We start from the raw sequence: 18,575 nt of genomic DNA, 5'->3' as shown, positions 1-18,575 counted from the left end.
TACTGGTTAAAGGGACAATCTCATCAAGACAACCCCTTTTCAGATGGAGGCCAATCTAGTGATCATGGCAGGTCTGGCTTATGAGCCTTTATCATCGGGGGAAGATGTGGCCAGCCATGCAATTCATCTGCAGTGAAAATTTAGTTTTGTCGTCAATTCATATAAATGGCCATCCTTCTGGGTCCACCAGAGCAAGAGCTGCTCTTTGTTAGCGTCTCTCCACCCTGAATAACAGAGGTGGGTGCCAAGTGGGGGGGACCCCTTTTTATGATGTCCATATGCCCTAATATGGAAATGAGTGTCTTAACTGAAAAACCACTGGCCAATACAACTAATCTCGAGAATTTATACGGCAAAATATATTTTACACAAAGATTGATTAAAAAGATTATGTCATCACTCCTACACAGACATCATAAAGAATTGCCGCCAGGAAGCCCTAGCCATAACATGACTTGCCGTTCTACACTGTAGTACTGTACAGCTATAGAACTATTACTATATTAATATGCATAAATGTTTGTTCGTTCTATTGACCCTATATAGACTTACAGTAGCATGTCTACTTTATTAATAATAAAATGCTCTAAGTTATGAAGGCAAACACGTTCTGTTATAAACATGCCTAAAAAATGATTTCCGCTCAATTACTATTGTCTCATACTGATAAAGTGAGCTACATTTATTAGCCTGTACATTCATTTCCCCACAATACACAATGTAAGTTATTGGGGAAATTAGAATATTTGGACGCCTTTGTGATTTAATAGCTATTCCCAAGAAAGGGGGAAACAAACGGTAGACATTAAGGACCCCTGATGCTCTGTGATTTTATGATACGCTGCTTTATTCTTCTCCTAATGTTGGTCAGAAAGTACATTTCAGTAATTACATCAGCTGAGAATTGCACAGTTTGTAGAATAACACGAGTCACAACAATTCTTCTGTTTCCCAAATTGGAAATACATGTTCCTGGTACAACTTTATACTATTCTTAAAAGCTAACTCGACGACATTTACCGTATGATGAATATGGGATCTGTCAATAATCTAATAATTGACTGTGACATAGGTCGGATATGACGGATTTCGGTTATTGTAACCATGAGAGATAAACAATGCCAGAGCAGATGGCAAATGTTGATCCTCACAGAGCTATTGAAATAACATAAACCTATGGTTGAGCCACACATTTATGTTATTGGGGTATCTGGGGTGGACCATCATTTGGTCCACAGAAATGTAATGTGTAAGGCTGCTTTAAGAAATAATAGTGTTAAATAGATGATTTTCAGCCGCCCTTTTTGAAACTTATTATGGTTATTATTCATGTGCTGCCTATGTTACACTATTGCAGATATGTCTTATGATCACCATATGCATGGTATCTCAATATGGGGATAGGAATCTTAGAAGGGGAGAAAGGATCAGGCAGGTTAAAATCCAACCCGACACCTTGTTTATCCCATCAAGAACATCAGGGAACAGTAAGGCTGTCACCATATACATTAGAGTCTGCAAATCTTGTATAAAATAGTAGAATCAATTGACAAATATCTAATGTGTATAGCCAGCCAAAGCAAGGGCTCTAAAGGGGCCCAAACACGTTAGAGAGAACTTAGTTAAACCTGATGATTTTGGCAGAATTGACCCAGGATCCAATGTGTATGTGGAGTCACCCAAGTCTCCACTGATGGCAGCTATCATGGAAAAGCAGCATCGGGCATGTTGGATTTCAACATGCTCGATCCTTTGTTCCCAGTGGAGATAAGCCACTGCAAGAGGTGTCTGACAGCGGCTTTTTTCTCTCTCCACGTTGAAATAAAATGTACGCTCGGCCAAGCATGCATATTTATGAAGGAGTCAGGAGAAATAACTCTTAGCCGACAGTTATTTGTGTATGGCCATCTTAAGATATTGTTAAAAGTTCATTATAATAATGTGCTAATCTTGTTTTAAACATTGTAATTGTTTGTAAAAATGTCAGAATCAAATCTGAACCCTTGCTTAGTATTGAGAAATGTTAGCAAAATCATGTCAGAATCAGTCCTATATCTAGATGTAAAGGACTTCTTGCCAAGGCTATGACACTTTCCTCCGCATGCAAAGCTGATTCATTAACAGTAGAAGACGCATGCTATTGCAAGAAGAAAGAAAACGTCTATTTTTGACAAACCTTAAAAATAATTTTAGTATAAAACAATGCAATTTATGATATTTACAACAAATAAATGAATAATAAATGACAGACAAGTTGTTTACAGCCAGTAAGGACACATTTACCATACAGGCAGCCCTGCAGGGCCTGGAGAGGTATATAGCTAATGTCGGCTTCACAACCCTCTTCAATGCATGGTGCCAACCAATACTGGTCTCCCTTGGTTAGAAAACGACCGTTTCAAACATTATAAATGGAAAGGAGAGGAAACTGAGAGCATCTCAAACAATAATTACTGTGATTGAAGTGATTTCAAGAGTAATGTGCAATGTTATATCATATACTCTATTTAAAAAATGTTTCTGTTTTAAATCCAGTTATTTTAGTTATTTGCCTTTAAATTGCCCAAGAGGTGGCGTGATAAGAAAACAGCTGTGGTTGTCCAAACGATGATCACTACAGTATAATGATGTCATAGCGGTGTGCTGAAGGGCCTGTATCTGGATGTACTTGAACAATACCTCTATCTTGGAATGAGAAGAATTGACTGGCATAGCAATTATTCCACTCCTGGACCGTAAAGGAATATCCTTAAAATCTGACCTTTTGGGGTACTTGAGAAGGTTAAGAAACTCGGCAGTGAAGGAAATAGAGAAGTAGAAGTAAAATCAATAGTTAGAATTTCTCACTAGTAAGTTACAGAAGCATATAAACATCCGTGCTCTCGGGAAGAGACATAAAACACAAATGACTTGCATTACATGAATGTGTTGCATCTTCACAGGTTTAGCCGGTTAATGCACTTAGAAGTACAGCGTCCCTCTCGTGCTCTAATGGCGACATGGTTTTGCTATTAACGCGCTGTCATACTTATTTGCATATTAAAGACATGTTAGTGTGAACGTCAAAAAAGAAATACAAATGGAAGACATATACATAAAGCATATTTAAATAAATTAATATAAATGGTTTTGACTCCGGCGATTACCGGATAATCTTCTTTTTGTCACTAATCATATAGATGCTTATAGTTTACATTAATTCACTATCTATTGTATTGGAAATAAACACTTCATGTACTCATTTCATAGTGAGCTTGTGGTGGGTTTTTACAAAGTGGCCAATCTCAGCAAGTTGAGATGCAGTATAAAGCATGGAGGAGGGATAGAGCAATAGTCTGTTCCAGTGAGGAGACTGTAGGTGGATTTAAGACTACCGTACACTCCCTGCAGGCATTGTAAATAAGCTGCGGTCACTAACCATAGATGCGTGGTAACAAAGCAGCTCTTAAAAGTAATCTATCATAGTACACATAATAGTTGAACTGGTTAACTTACCTGAATAGCGCTTTCTCCCTGATTCCAGAGCCCTTTTTTATTTTTTTCCTGGACCCCCCTGTTCCAGAGATGTGGCCCACTGTTGTGTTGGTTCCCTATATACTCATTTGTTTCAATTAGCCAACGGGGTGGAGCTAGTTTCCCTGCCTTTGATGCTAACCAATCAGCGCGAGGCATCTTGTGGGTAGTTCATGCCCTGTTGGCTAACTACAGCAAATTTCAATATAGAGAGTTAACGCAACAGTGCGCCATATCCCTAAAACGGAGGGACTCCAGGAAAATAAATAAATCAGCGTAGGAATCAGGGAGACAACACTACACAGGTCAGTAAAAATGTAATTTGTTTTTTTGGGTTTTAAATTATGTTCAAATAGCCTAAAATGCTAAAATAATCAACTGTATAAGCTACTCACCTCACTGATTTTTGATAATTATGACAGCACTAGTCTCCTTGGCTCCCATCGCTCCCTCTCATCAATCTAGCAAGATAAGCTGTGCTTAGTTAGACGGTGGACAAAGGAGATATGCAGCATGGTAGTGGGCAAGTATTAGTGATAGGAGTACATGACAAATATTATTCTTTTTGCATTGTAGGCTATATGAATATACTTTTAAGATTTTTTTTTACTTATTACTACAAAACGACCCACCACCTCCTGTTTAAAAAATGAAGAGACAACATCGGAGTTGAGGATTGAATAAAGATAGTTCTCGGATTATAGTCAATAGTGCAATGGATTGTGAACTGATTCAAAGACACTTGGAAAAACCATTGAGAGTAAAAAATAATGAGTAAGGGTCCTATTACACAGCCCAACGAGTGCCGTGTAAACGAGCGCCAATAAATAGGACAGCTCGTTGATTGGCGCTCGTTTGCTCCTTTCACACGGAGCTATGTATGGGGACGAGCGCGTGTTACTCCGAACGCTCGTCCCCATACATTTCTGTCATGTCGGCAGCGCATCTCCTGCCGAGATGTGCCGCCGACAAAAATAATATTTTATGCTGCCTAAACGATACAGTCAGCTGATGAACGAGCGTTTGCTCGTTCATCGACTGATCGTTGCCCTGTGTACACAGGGCAATGATCAGGAACGAGCGTTTTGTGAATGCTCGTTTACCCGATAATTGGCCGATGTAAAAGGGCCCTGACTGTGTGATAGTTACGGATGAACTTCTAGTTTTTTTCTGAACTATGTTAAATAACGAACATCAAGCAATCAAATCAATCATTGGCCCTAGTAATAAAAAAAATAAAAAAAGTAAACAGGAGATAGGCAAACACATAATCGCCAACATGAGAAGTTTTGAAGGCCAAAATGACAACCTTCTAGCTTTCCATTCACCATCAGTTTATAATTTACAAACACAATGACCACTGTTATATTTACGAACATTGTGCATTGTGGATTTCTATTTGTTATACAAATCAGAGTAATTGTATGGGTTAGCATCACTCCAGCAAGTTATCCTTGAGTGTTTGACTATTAGTGATATTGTGCTACCATTACCAAAAAACTAAATAAAATAAACAGGTATAATAAAACCAGTACAGAACTAATAAAGTCAACTTTGAAAGTTCCATATGTGAACTATCAATTCAACATAAAGGTATTCGATATTTATTGCACATCGGTGAGAAGAAGAAATATTATTTCTTAATCCACCGCAGGCAGATGAAACTCTTCCCATACACTTAGGACAGTGTTCTAACTGGATCCTAAATATAAATGTAGCAGAGCTGAATTTGTCATAGCACCCATTGTCATAACCCTTAGAAATATTAATGTTTTACTATAAAGGTTGCATTTTATACAGACTATATATATATATATAAAAGCTCACATGGAAGATGCAGGTAATCAAAATTTTCTGGGCTGTCCCTCTCTATTTTCAGCTTGTAGAGGAATCAATTCCTTAATAGTGTTATGGAATTTTGGTTCATGCACTGTAATGACTTCTGAAAGTCAGAGATATCAAATAATATTATGAAATAATTGCGTATATTAAAGTTTCTGCATAAGGCCTGGTTCACACAGGTATTCTCTTTAACATTGAAAGATATCAGGAGTGCACTGTACAATTGCTGTACACCCTTTTTCTAATTATTGACTTCCATGAGCATACAATGCACTGGCATGGGCACCAACTGCAAAGAGCAAGATCGCCCATCATGTAAGTTCTGGATCACTACTGAGTAAATATGTAACAGTAAAAATGCCCATGTGACACAGCCATAAACGTACTACCATGCTGAATAATCGTCTTTTCTTATTTTGAAAGCTAAGGGTTCCATTTACTCAGAAGTTGTTTTTTGGTGACTTAGTAATTTACAGTCTGTGATGCTGTAATATAATATATAATGGGAAAATCTCTTCTGAGGGGACAATACTTCCATTTTTTTGGAATCCCATTGAAATCAATGGGTCCGTGTGCTGTGAGTGATTTCCACGCACAGCACACGGACGAGTATTAAACTAAAGCTTAAAGCATTCTGCAAACCCAACATAAAATAATTGATTTGTCTCTGATACGTTAGTAGTGGCCTGTGGCCTCAAGTGTTCCCAATTTAGCTAAACAATGGGGATATCCTAAGGCCTGAAAATGGCATGGACTAATGTTAGAAGTCAGGTCATGTTAGAGGTTTGTGAAGGAGATGCCTTTCAATATAATATTCTAGCTGATTCTATGTAAAAGAAAAATCAAGGAAAATAACTATATCGTAAACAGATAAAAAGTTGATATTAATAGGGAACTATTTAAATGTGTTAATGTCCTTAAATGAAATAAATAGACTTTAAATTGAGATACTATCTGAATATCAGAAACTTTACTCATCTAGTCTTAAAGAGGCTCTGTCACCAGATTTTGCAACCCCTGTCTCCTATTGCAGAAGATCGGCACTGCAATGTAGAGAACAGTAACGTTTTTTGTTTTTTTTTGTTTGTTTTTTTATTGTGTGTGTACATCTGGGCGTTTTTACTTGTTTTACTAGCTGGGCGTTGTGAATAGAAGTGTATGATGCTGATGAATCAGCATCATCCACTTCTCTTCGTTACACCCAGCTTCTGGCAGTTCACAGACGCACAGCGTGTCCTCGCTCATTTGACGCAATGAAGTTCCTGTGGGAGGAAGTGAGTGACGTCACAGCGTGATCTCGCGAGGACACGCTGTGTGTCTGTGCACTGCCAGAAGCTGGGTGGTAACGAAGAGAAGTGGATGATGCTGATTCGTCAGCATCATACACTCCCATTCACAACGCCCAGCTAGTAAAAGAAGTAAAAACGCCCAGATGTACATACATAATACACGCCCAGTTGTACATAACTTTAAACACGCCCAGTTGTACTTAAAGAGGCTCTGTCACCAGATTTTGCAACCCCTATCTGCTATTGCAGCAGATCGGCGCTGCAATGTAGATTACGGTAACGTTTTTATTTTTAAAAAGTTATGACCATTTTTGTATTTATGCAAATGAGGCTTGCAAAAGTACAACTGGGCGTGTTGAAAAGTAAAAGTACAACTGGGCATGTATTATGTGCGTACATCGGGACGTGTTTACTACTTTTACTAGCTGGGCGTTCTGATGAGAAGTATCATCCACTTCTCTTCAGAACGCCCAGCTTCTGGCAGTGCAGATCTGTGACGTCACTCACAGGTCCTGCATCGTGTCGGCCACATCGGCACCAGAGGCTACAGTTGATTCTGCAGCAGCATCAGCGTTTGCAGGTAAGTAGCTACATCGATTTACCTGCAAACGCCGATGCTGCTGCAGAATCATCTGTAGCCTCTGGTGCCGATGTGTCCTCGCTCGTCTGACACGATGCAGGACCTGAGAGTGACGTCACAGCGTGATCTGGCAGAAGCTGGGCGTTCTGAAGAGAAGTGGATGATACTTCTCATCAGAACGCCCAGCTAGTAAAAGTAGTAAAAACGCCCCGATGTACGCACATAATACACGCCCACTTGGACTTTTACTTTTAAACACGCCCACTTGGACTTTAGCAAGCCTCATTTGCATAAATACAAAAATGGTCATAACTTGGCCAAAAATGCTCGTTTTTTAAAAATAAAAACGTTACTGTAATCTACATTGCAGCGCCGATCTGCTGCAATAGCAGATAGGGGTTGCAAAATCTGGTGACAGAGCCTCTTTAAGAAAGGCTCATTTGCATAAATATAAAAATGGTCATAACTTGGCCAAAAATGCTCGTTTTCGAAAAAAAAATAACTTTACTGTTCTCTACATTGCAGCGCCGATCTGCTGCAATAGGAGATAGGGGTTTGAAAATCCGGTGACAGAGCCTCTTTAAGTTTTCAAGAGAATTTACACCATAATATATGTTCTTAGTTTCTGGGAGTGCAAGAAATAATTTTTGTTAACAAAAATGTATGTGCAACTAAAAACAAGCATTGGGCTTTAGAAAGGAGCAATTATTTGCCTACAAATTATTATTGATTTTAATAATTGAATTAAAAAATGTCAGCCATCGGGAAATTGTAGGTATCGCCGTATAGAACTGTCCAGCTGATTTCATGTATTACAAACTTTTATATTCTAGGCAAGTTATTGTCATTTTATGACATGCGTAACGTATCACTATTTGCCTTGAACAATGGACCGTGGCTTGTTAAAGTTGTAGTACATATTATAGAAGAGTCTGCCAGCCCTTCAATATAGAAACGGGTACCCAAGCAACTTGACCTTTGATTTCTATAGCACTTCAACTATATGGGAATTACAACTATACACACTAGCCTTGAACGAGTGATAGCCATGTATCTCAGAAGGACATATTCTGGCCTATAGGACTAATATGGGACCTAAATTCTACATCAACATGTTTCGGTTCCACATTCCTTTTATTTTAATACTGAAAATAGGAATGGTCTGTTCATCAGACATGATAATGGTTGGCAGGTCTCGTTAATGTTGCATTTATGATACTGTAGCACTAGCGTAAAAAGACAAATAACCCGGGAAACATTCATAATTACGTTCTGAAATGTCTACAGCCTTGCGTCGTTGAGAAACGGCCATCATTAATAAACAGTGCGGTAACTTGGTTGCTCATTGGTCCACACAGTGTCTTTTCGAGCCAGTCTGGAAGTGTTCATTTACAGCATTGATTGTGAAAGATTGTCACACAGTCATGGTCTGATCACCATGGCCCATGTCTATGCCATTGTCTGCCCATCATGTTGTTCTAAGGAGAACTCAGTGTAACTATTCTATTGTGTGTTATTTACACAACTGTTTTATTTAGCTGCATTTGCCCAGGATGCCGTTATAACACCTGTGGTTTCTCTCAATCTACACTGAATGGCTGGGGTCATGGGTTGAAAGGGCAGCATATGGGCCACGCAAGGGGCTAGTTAACACAACCCATTATAATGGGGTACTGGTTAAGCTCATTCCTATTCATCAGATGATTAGTTCAATCAATATTTATTCCTGTGTGCTTCCTTTGTCTTTAGCTACAAAGCAGACATCCTTCAGTTTGAGAGCACAAGCCTTGTCTAGGGTGAATTCACTGCTTTATTTGAAAGAAACAAATTGATTTATTTGGCAGCGAAAGACACTTTCATTTGATGCTCATCAGTTCTGTTTGAAACGTCCAGCCGTAAAAAGAACAAAGGCGCCAACTTTTATACAACTCATATATAGTTGTTGTTTCTTTTTTAAAGAAATGTAAGTTAACAATTGGAAGATTTCATTTTTTACCTAATATTGGAAATTCATCAATATAATAAAAAGAATATTTGACAACGTGAAAAGATATTGGCTCCGCTAATAAAAGTTTTACATTGCATTGTCTCCAAACTAATACAAAGTCAATTTTCAAGGGTATTTATTACTATTATTATTATTATCATTATTGTTACCAACCAAACACATTTTTACATTTTACTACCGAACTAACATACCCAACTCCATATGAACATAGCCTTATGGCTTGTGTAACAATAATGTACAGGGAAGCCATGTTATAAATGACTAATGTGTTGACGTATTAATTATGCAAGTTACATATAAAATTTATATACACTTGCTTATCTGTTCTCACATGATAACAAATGCAACTCAATCCGTGCACGAGAGGAATACAGTATGCTATCCAGTGGACATAGGCATGAGCAATTGTTCCGTTCCTTTTAACTATTAGTTTGGGCAGCAAGGAATATTATGGACAACAGCAATGCCAAGGTTACACGAGATAGATAATGGACTGGATACAGGGCACAGGAAACAATCCACTGAGGCTGACCAAGGTGTGTGACAGTCTGGATACATGTAAATAATGAGCAATTATCAATGTGTCATCATAAATCCTGCATACTTCATCATTACATACTTTGATTTTGCTTAAAAAAAAGTATGAGAATTTCACCCAAATTTTTTTTTATGGGCCTCACCATTAACAATTTGTGCGTTTATTTTGTAAAACTAATCACACTCAATACAACTAATAAATAATACAATATAATATAATTATACATTATATTACATATTCAGTGGTAAAACATACATGTGTGTCTGTAGCGGAGTAGATATATCAATTGAACATATAATCAATGTGCCTCATGGAGAATTGCTTCATAAACTATGTGTATATATATATATATATATATATATATATATATATATATACACACACATATATATATATATACACTAATATATACACACATATTTATATATACATATATATATGTATATATATATATACACACGCATATATATACATATATATATATATATATATGTAAATATATATACATATATATATATATATATATATATATATATATATGTGTGTGTGTGTGTGTGTGTGCGTAAAATGTTATTTATGTATTTTGACTGCTAGATTTATTCTATATAATAAACAATGATACTGTCCTAACGCTCCCATTTTGGGGAAGGGGTGCTATACTGATTGTATACTTTTTGTCTTGTTAAATGTTCTCATCCCTATTACTAGAGAACATCCGCTTGGTTTAGCTAAAGCTGTCAGACAGAGTGCAACATTGAATACACCACAATGGTGTTCACTGGAGCAGTGTTATACTGAAATCATTATAAAAATCACACTAATCAGGGTCCGTGTTATTTCTGGATTATATTCTTATGCCTTATATCTTTGCGGCCTGGGATCCATTATAACAGATACGTTTTGTCAGTGCAATTGCTAAGAAGATATACATCTTGGTTTTGGCTATTTTCCAAAGCAGCATTTAATAGAAATATTAATTGAGTATCAGTTTGTTAGATAGCCGCTGAATGCTAGGCCTTTGAACACGATTATTTCATCATAAAGAGGAAAATGTAACTAATCTAGGTTGTCTTGTACTTTCAGGTGTTATGCAAACTTGCTTTTAGATTGAATTCTGCCTTTATACTATAGAAAACTAATAGCTACAGAGTCTCTTGAAAACAAGAACCGACACTATTTCTGCCCTACTGTATATTATACAGTCTCCACCCATGTCAGGGGTCATGAGAAGGGGATAGGACATCACTTATATAGATTAGAATTATTGTATATAACATACAATGACATGAACCATATCCTGTAAGTCATCACACGTGTGGATATACAGGACAAAATTAACAAATATACTATTTATATATATATATATATATATATATATATATATGTATATATGTGTATATATATATATATATATATGTATATATATATATATATATATATATATATGTGTATATATATATATGTGTGTGTGTATATATATATGTGTGTGTGTATATATATATATATATATATATATATATAAATCTGCTCTCAACTAGGCTAAAATAAGATATATTTTTAAGCTTTCGTTCAAATGCCCTAAACAATCCAACACTAATTTGTGTTTGTCTCGGTGTAGCAGGACACTAGGGCATCAGTGCAGATACTTTATAAATCTATAAGGGAATTAAATGATCGGGTGAACAGCGAACAGTCCTGCACATCTCATATATGTGATGATCTGACACAACAGTATTACATAATAGATTTCTCTGAGTATTCTATAGCACTGTATTTCCTATTACATACAGGACAAACAGATGTAGCAGAGCTGAATTTGTCATTTCAAAATTGAGACCTGTTGTTTTTATACTGTGAGTAAACATGTAGTCGGGTTACCTGCAGTCCTATGTAAAACCACAGGCAGTGATATGAAGAGGAGTTTTGCCAGTTGAAAAACTCGACTCTACTATATCTTTATTTCATATTCATCTACAGAAAAATGACCACTCTTTTGGTCCTCAAACAATCAAATACATTTTTCTTAAATAAACACCTTCTGTATGGAGCACATTCCATTTTAATGCGAGTCTATAAACATACTAATAAGTTGTTACCTTTCATTTGGGTAAGTAACCTTTATCGAGATGATATTACGCTTACTTTCTATAACTAGCTCTACTAACTTTCCAAGCTACGTGGATGGCTCTTGGGCAGCTGAAAGGTTCCCTTTAAGATAACTAGAATACTTTCTATTCTCCTTCACATTACTGAAGGCAATGCTCCTGGTGTATGATTACTGTAATTATAAATCTACTACAACTTTCACATCAAATATTAGAACTACCTTGATTCATATCTGGGAATGGAGTGTGACCCATCATCTACTTTTCAACACCACAGACCATAGATCGCTAGAGATCAGGACTGGTTGCCCCCAGAAGTGTAAATGAGTCACATTATCTCTCCATGTCTAGCTATTACCATGCCACACATCTCTCTCACCATTCCCATTCAGGAGAGTTCAGACATGATCACTTGGCTTTGATGCCAAAGGAACTGTCATGATTGATGTTGGGCAAAATGCAATACAAGGAACAATAACAAGCAGTATCACATTTTGCCTTCTACAGTATTTGTAACTCCACTGACTATAAAAAAAAAAATCCTTGATGTTGGCCCTAGATCAAAATGTGGATGAATGTGAGTTCAAAGCTTTAGATACAATCCACTTGATTGCACACAGCAAAAAGAGAGATTTGTGTAGAGGATGGAAAGGTACATCAGAGAGGAGCAATTGTTGAAAACAATCTAAATATCGCCTTCATATGAGAGTTACCCTTCATATGAGAGTTACCCATGCTGGACCTTATTGGATACATGGGCAATATTACAAAATTACTCTTACCTGACTATGAGCGATATATCTATATAGATATATACCTATATCCATATCTATATCTATATATATATATATATATATATATATATATATATATATAGATAGATAGATAGATAGATAGATAGATAGATAGATAGATAGATAGATAGATAGATAGATAGATAGATATAGATATCTATCTATATATGTATATATATATATGCATATATATATGTATATATATATGTATATATATGTATATGTATATATATATATATATATATATATATATATATATATATAGATATATATATATATATACACACATACACACACATGTTCTGTCTCCCTATGCACTTATTAAAGAGTCTCCTGGCTATAAATCTGCCTCTGCTTCTTATTCCTCAGCAGATCTTTCATCTTGTCCAGCAGTATGACAACCAATTTACTTGCAATCCTATTGATCAAGGACAAAACTTATATTCAACTGGTAACATATCCTGCAACTCCGCAATTAAAGTGTGCAGTGACCACTGGAAACATCCTTCTAGTTTCCTCTACTCTCCTTGGCAAGTCATTTTTTCCTTAGCCAAGCAACAAAAATACAATTATCACTAAATTTAAATATCCTTTTTATTACTATAATTGCTTCAAAATCCCTTCAACTAAGCAACCTCACACTAATTTGTATGCATTATTCCCGAGATAAGTGCCAGATCAGCATCTTTAGCAGCTATTGTGGTTGTGCTGGTAGGAAATAAATAAGTAAAGGACCCAGATTTTTAATTAGGAGCGAACAACTTTTCTATAGTATAAAAAGTCACCTGATAATAGGACATCAATCCTAACGGCCAGTGATTTCATTCCATAATGAAATCAATGTACAGACAACGTATAGTATAAACAATCGCCATCTTCGACTATGGATTTTAGATTTATATTGACGTAAGGATTTTTCATAAGACATAAACCTTTTTAACGTAAATTGGTGTGTCTATGGTACCCAAACTATCCGATACCACCAACTAATCTATAGGTACATTTATAGGCTGTGTTTTAAAGTATTCTATAAATTGTTGACAGCAATCATGTAATTCTGACATCTATCTGGCAACATATATAGCTGTGAATGATACATAAGGATCATACTGCTTCTGCCAATAGAGGAGCTGCCATATAGTGATCCAATATGTCAAATTATCACTTGTAATAAAAATCACTATGACCCTACTCAGAGACGTATACGTTATACGTTGCCCTATAGCAAAGCGCAGTGTCACCTCCATTATAGTCGGTTGTAGAAGAAATTAGGTTACGGTCGGTATCGCTAACTATTTACGCAACAGCATTATGTCATGAAGACCTGTCGTTGAAATGATCACATAAGGCATTGTAAAAGTTCTGTTTCTTGGGATTATATCTGTGTGGTTTTATCGTCTTTCTTTAGAGCATCCTCCATCCTTTAATGGACGTCCGTAAACGATGGACTACTTATAAAGTGCAATCATTGCCGTCAGCAAAGTAAGTAGTCCTGATTGAGTATTAATTGTAAGAAGTGTGTGTGTGTACTGCGCCTTCAGTCCCCGTCCCCGCCATCCTTCCACATACATACAGCGCTCCAGTGGACATGTCTCCGCTTGGAGAGATCATACTGCCAGTGACCTGGAAGAAGTGCCTGATTCAATTGGGATGCACAGACAGAGAGATCCAACCTACAGAGTACTCAGCAAATGCAATAGCGGAGAGCAGTACAGTAAGCAAGCTATTGTGCCAGGGGAGCCTCTTACTAGCCGCTCGCTACATGAACCTGAGGGACTATGCCCTCCAGGTAAGTGATAGATACAACCTGCACACTATAAACAGTCTCCTTCCTTCTGACGTCCGTGTTACGCTCAACATTTTTTCCAAAAATTTTGGCAAAATTTGACCGTGTTGACCCATGATTGTACACTTTGACCTTTATCCGGCGACCAAACTAGAATTCATATCTATGCTTTCTATAGACGGCGGGACAGGCGGATAGGTTATTATTTTTCCATGGCAATATTTCGATTTATGCAACGTACGAAGCCATAAAACAATTAATAATGAGAAACAATTGCACTGTATATGGAAAGCATTAAGGTCGTCTGACATAACTACACAAAGTCATGAGAAAAAGGCTCAGCAGGGGGACAGGACACAGAAAGAAGCAGGAACTATTGGGTGAACTCGGAAAGAGCAAGTGTTGGCACCATGTAAGTACCCTCCAAGTGCCCCCTTACCTCGCATGGTGGCAGTGAGGCGGCAGACTTCTCTCTCAGCGCAACCATGAATATCCCAGGCTGGAGAGTTAGCAGACAAATCTCCTCATAGAGACGGAGAGCAGCAGCTGTAGCGAGCCAAGCATCCCTTCCTCGCTTCCTCGGCTCGCAGCTCCGCACGGCTTTCTTCCCCTTGCTCTTCTGTGACACCGCTCCAGATTTCTTTCTGATCACTTGCACGGATGAGGAGGGGGCTGGATTATGCAATGGGGAGCAAGTGAGCTGACACACACAACAAGCTAACCGAAGCCAGGGAAGAATGAGAGGCTGTGTGCAGGGAAGAGCATGTGGCTTTTCACATGACATCTGTGTCTGTTATTAACTGTAGGTGCAACAACCACTAAGAAAGTTGTAGGGACATGACCATAGCGAGCTCGTAATGCAAATCCTGCTGGCTGTGGCCACGCCCCCTAAACAGCCTGGGACCGCCCCTTTATACAGGCTGTGGACGGTCCGTTTGTTCCGTCGCCTGACAGAAAATATGTTACATGAATGCAGTTATTGCATGTGGAAACCTCCTATCCTGCTCATATAACTATCCACACAGCTCCCACCTGAGCCCTTGTGACTGATAGCTCTGCTTTTACCTCATAACACCCCAGTACTGCAAATTGTCACTGTATTGGCTGCAGTTCATCGGACTATACATTCCCTTCCAGATCTGCTGAAGGTCTCAGAATACACATATTGTTTTAGTCCTTTGTCGCTGTCACCAATTGTAAGTCATGTATACAGACCAATTGGTGGCATTTTATACCTCCCAGGTTTTATAGGGCAAAGCAGCCAAATGTCTCATAAAGCCCCCATAACAGTGGCAGCCACAATGCTCCTAATACAATAACATCATAGTGCTCCTAGAATGCTCCCTCAGTCACAGTGGTTCCCAATGTCGGCCACAGCACCCACAGTCAGTCACAGTGTCCCTAATATAAGTAACTGTGCCTCCAATCAGCCACAGTGCCCTAAGTATTAGTCACTGCGCCCCCATGTGAACCGCAGAGCCCCAAATGTCAACCACATTGACACCAGGGCCAGTCACAGCGCCCCCAGTGTGAACCGCAGAGCCCCAAATGTCAACCACATTGACACCAGGGCCAGTCACAGCGCCCCCAGTGTGAACCGCAGAGCCCCAAATGTCAACCACATTGACAGCAGGGCCAGTCACAGCGCCCCCAGTGTCAGCCACACTGCCCTAAGAGTCAGCTATATTGCCCCTAAAGTCAGACCCAGTGCACCCACAGTCAGTCATAGTGTCCTTAACCCCTTCCCGACATACGCCGTATATATACGGCGCTGTCGGGAGGTGGTTCCCGCAAAGCGCCGTATATATACGGCGCAGTGATGGTGCGGGCTCAGAAGCAGAGCCGGCACTATCACTGCGGGGGGACAGCTGTATTATACAGCTGGCACCCTCCTGTAACTGCCAGGACCGGAGCTACTCTCCGATCCGGCAGATTAACCCCTCAGATGCTGCGCTCAATAGAGCGCAGCATCTGATAGGTTTTCACCCGATCGGCAACCCAGTGATGCAATCGCTGGGTTGCTGTGGCAATCGGACGCCAGAAAATGGCGTCCGAGTCTGCCTTGTACGGGAGCCGATGAGGACCCGCCTGCGGCGAGTCCTCATAGGCTTGCTGTCAGTGAATAACTGACAGCGCTAATACACTGCACTACGTATGTAGTGCAGTGTATTAGAGTAGCGATCGGGGCATCAGGCCCTCATGTCCCCTAGTGGGACAAGTAAAAAAAGTAAAAAAAAGTAAATAAAAATGTGGTAAAACAATAAAAACACACACATTTCAAATAAAAATAAAGCTAAACTGACTTTTTTCCCATAGTAAGTCTTTTATTATGGGAAAAACCGTAAAAATAAAAAAAACTATACATAATTGGTATCGCCGCGTCCGTAACGACCCAAACTACAAAACTATTATGTAATTTATCCCGCACGGTGAACGCGGTAAAAAAAAAACATGAAAAACAGCGCCAGAATCTTTGTTTTTAGGTCACATCTCCTTCCAAAAAATGCTATAAAAAGTGATCAAAAAGTCACATTTACTCCAAAATAGTACTAATAAAAACGCCAATCCGTGCCGCAAAAAATAATCCCTGACACCGCTTTGTGCACGCAAAAATAATAAAGTTATGGGTCTTAGAATATGTCGACAGAGAAAACAAATGATTTTATAAAAAAAGTGATTTTATTGTGCAAAAGCCGCAATACATAAAAAAAACTATATAAATTTGGTATCGCCGTAATCGTATCGACCCGCAGAATAAAGCTAACATGTAATTTAGGGCACACTGTGGATGCAGAGAAAAAAAAACAATAAAAAACTATTCCAGAATTGCTTGTTTTTGGTAATTTCCTTTACCAAAAAATGAAATAAAAAGTGATCAAAAAGTCGTATGTGTTCTAAAATGGTACCAATAAAATCTACAGCCCATCTCGCAAAAAACAAGCCCGCACACCGCTCAATCAACTGAAAAATAAAAAAGTTACGGCACTAGTAATGCGGTGATGAAAAAACATCTCAATGCGCAGGCCGGAGGGGAACATTCCTTCAGTTTCAGGGCCCTAGTATTTAGGAACTAGGAAAGGGCAGGGACATAGCACATCCGCTGGAAGCGAGGGCGCCCGTATAATACCAGCGCAAAACTTTCCCAGCAATATTTCCCAAACTACGAAGGAGAAAAAGTCCCCAAAAGGTGCAGAGCGTTACAGAAGGGGGATAAGAAAGAAAACCGTTTATCAGTGTGACCCCGGCCTGCGCATAACGGATCGCTTCACAGCGTAACACACATCTATGGATAATTGTATTATTTACCCCATTATTATACCCTCTTATTATGCCCTGATATACTCCGCACAGATTACATATACCCCTGATATACTCCGCACAGATTACATATGCCCCCACATTATAAACTGAAATACCAGCAAAACCCCAAACAGAACTACTACCAAGAAAAATCCATGCTCAAAATGGCGGTCTTTCCCTTCTTAGCCCTACAGTGTGCCCAAACAGCAATTTATGGCCACAAGTAAGGCATTACCATACCCGGGAGAACCCGCTTAACAATTTATGGGGTAAGATTCTCTAGGGGCACAACATATTGTGCGGTGAATGGGCAGATCAGTGGAGAAATTGCAATTTTCACTTTGCACCATCCACTGCGTATTCATTTCTGAAAAACACCTGTGGAGTCTAAATTGTCACTACATCCCTTGATAAATGCCTTTAGGGGTGTAGTTTCTAAAACGGGGTCACTTTTGTTTGGTACATCAGGGGTTTTGCAAATGCAACATGGCATCCGCAACCCATTCCAGCAAAATCTACGCTCCAAAAGATAAATACCGCTCCTTTTCTTCTGAATGCTCCCATATATGTAAACAGCTGATTATAACCACATATGGGGTGTTACCGTACTCAGGAGAAATTACTTTACAAATGTTGGGGTGCTTTTTCTTCTCTATTCCTTGTAAAAATGAAAAATGTGTATCTAAAACTACATCTTGTTGGAAAAAAAAAATATTTTTCATTTTCATGGCTTAATTCTAATTAATTCAGCAAAAAACCTTTGGGATCAAAATTTTCACTATACCCCTAGATGATTCCTCAGGGGGTGCAGTTTCCCAAA

General features: G+C 38.5%; 1 protein-coding gene across 1 annotated transcript in view; it reads right to left on the bottom strand.

Moving 5' to 3' along the window:
* The window catches only part of RORB (RAR related orphan receptor B), a 168,320-nt gene extending 153,064 nt beyond the window's left edge, over positions 1 to 15,256 (bottom strand). The window contains exon 1 of the mRNA XM_075828171.1: positions 14,895 to 15,256. Coding sequence (XP_075684286.1) covers positions 14,895 to 14,901 — 7 coding nt within the window. The 5' untranslated portion in view covers positions 14,902 to 15,256. The remainder of the gene's footprint in view (positions 1 to 14,894) is intronic.
* Between the last annotated feature and the right edge of the window lie 3,319 nt (positions 15,257 to 18,575).

This window comes from Rhinoderma darwinii, chromosome 1 (genome assembly GCF_050947455.1).
Source record: "Rhinoderma darwinii isolate aRhiDar2 chromosome 1, aRhiDar2.hap1, whole genome shotgun sequence".
NCBI classification, from domain to species: Eukaryota; Metazoa; Chordata; class Amphibia; order Anura; family Rhinodermatidae; genus Rhinoderma; species Rhinoderma darwinii.
Note: the sequence above shows the minus strand (reverse complement) of the source record. Positions and strands in the feature narration are given on the sequence as shown.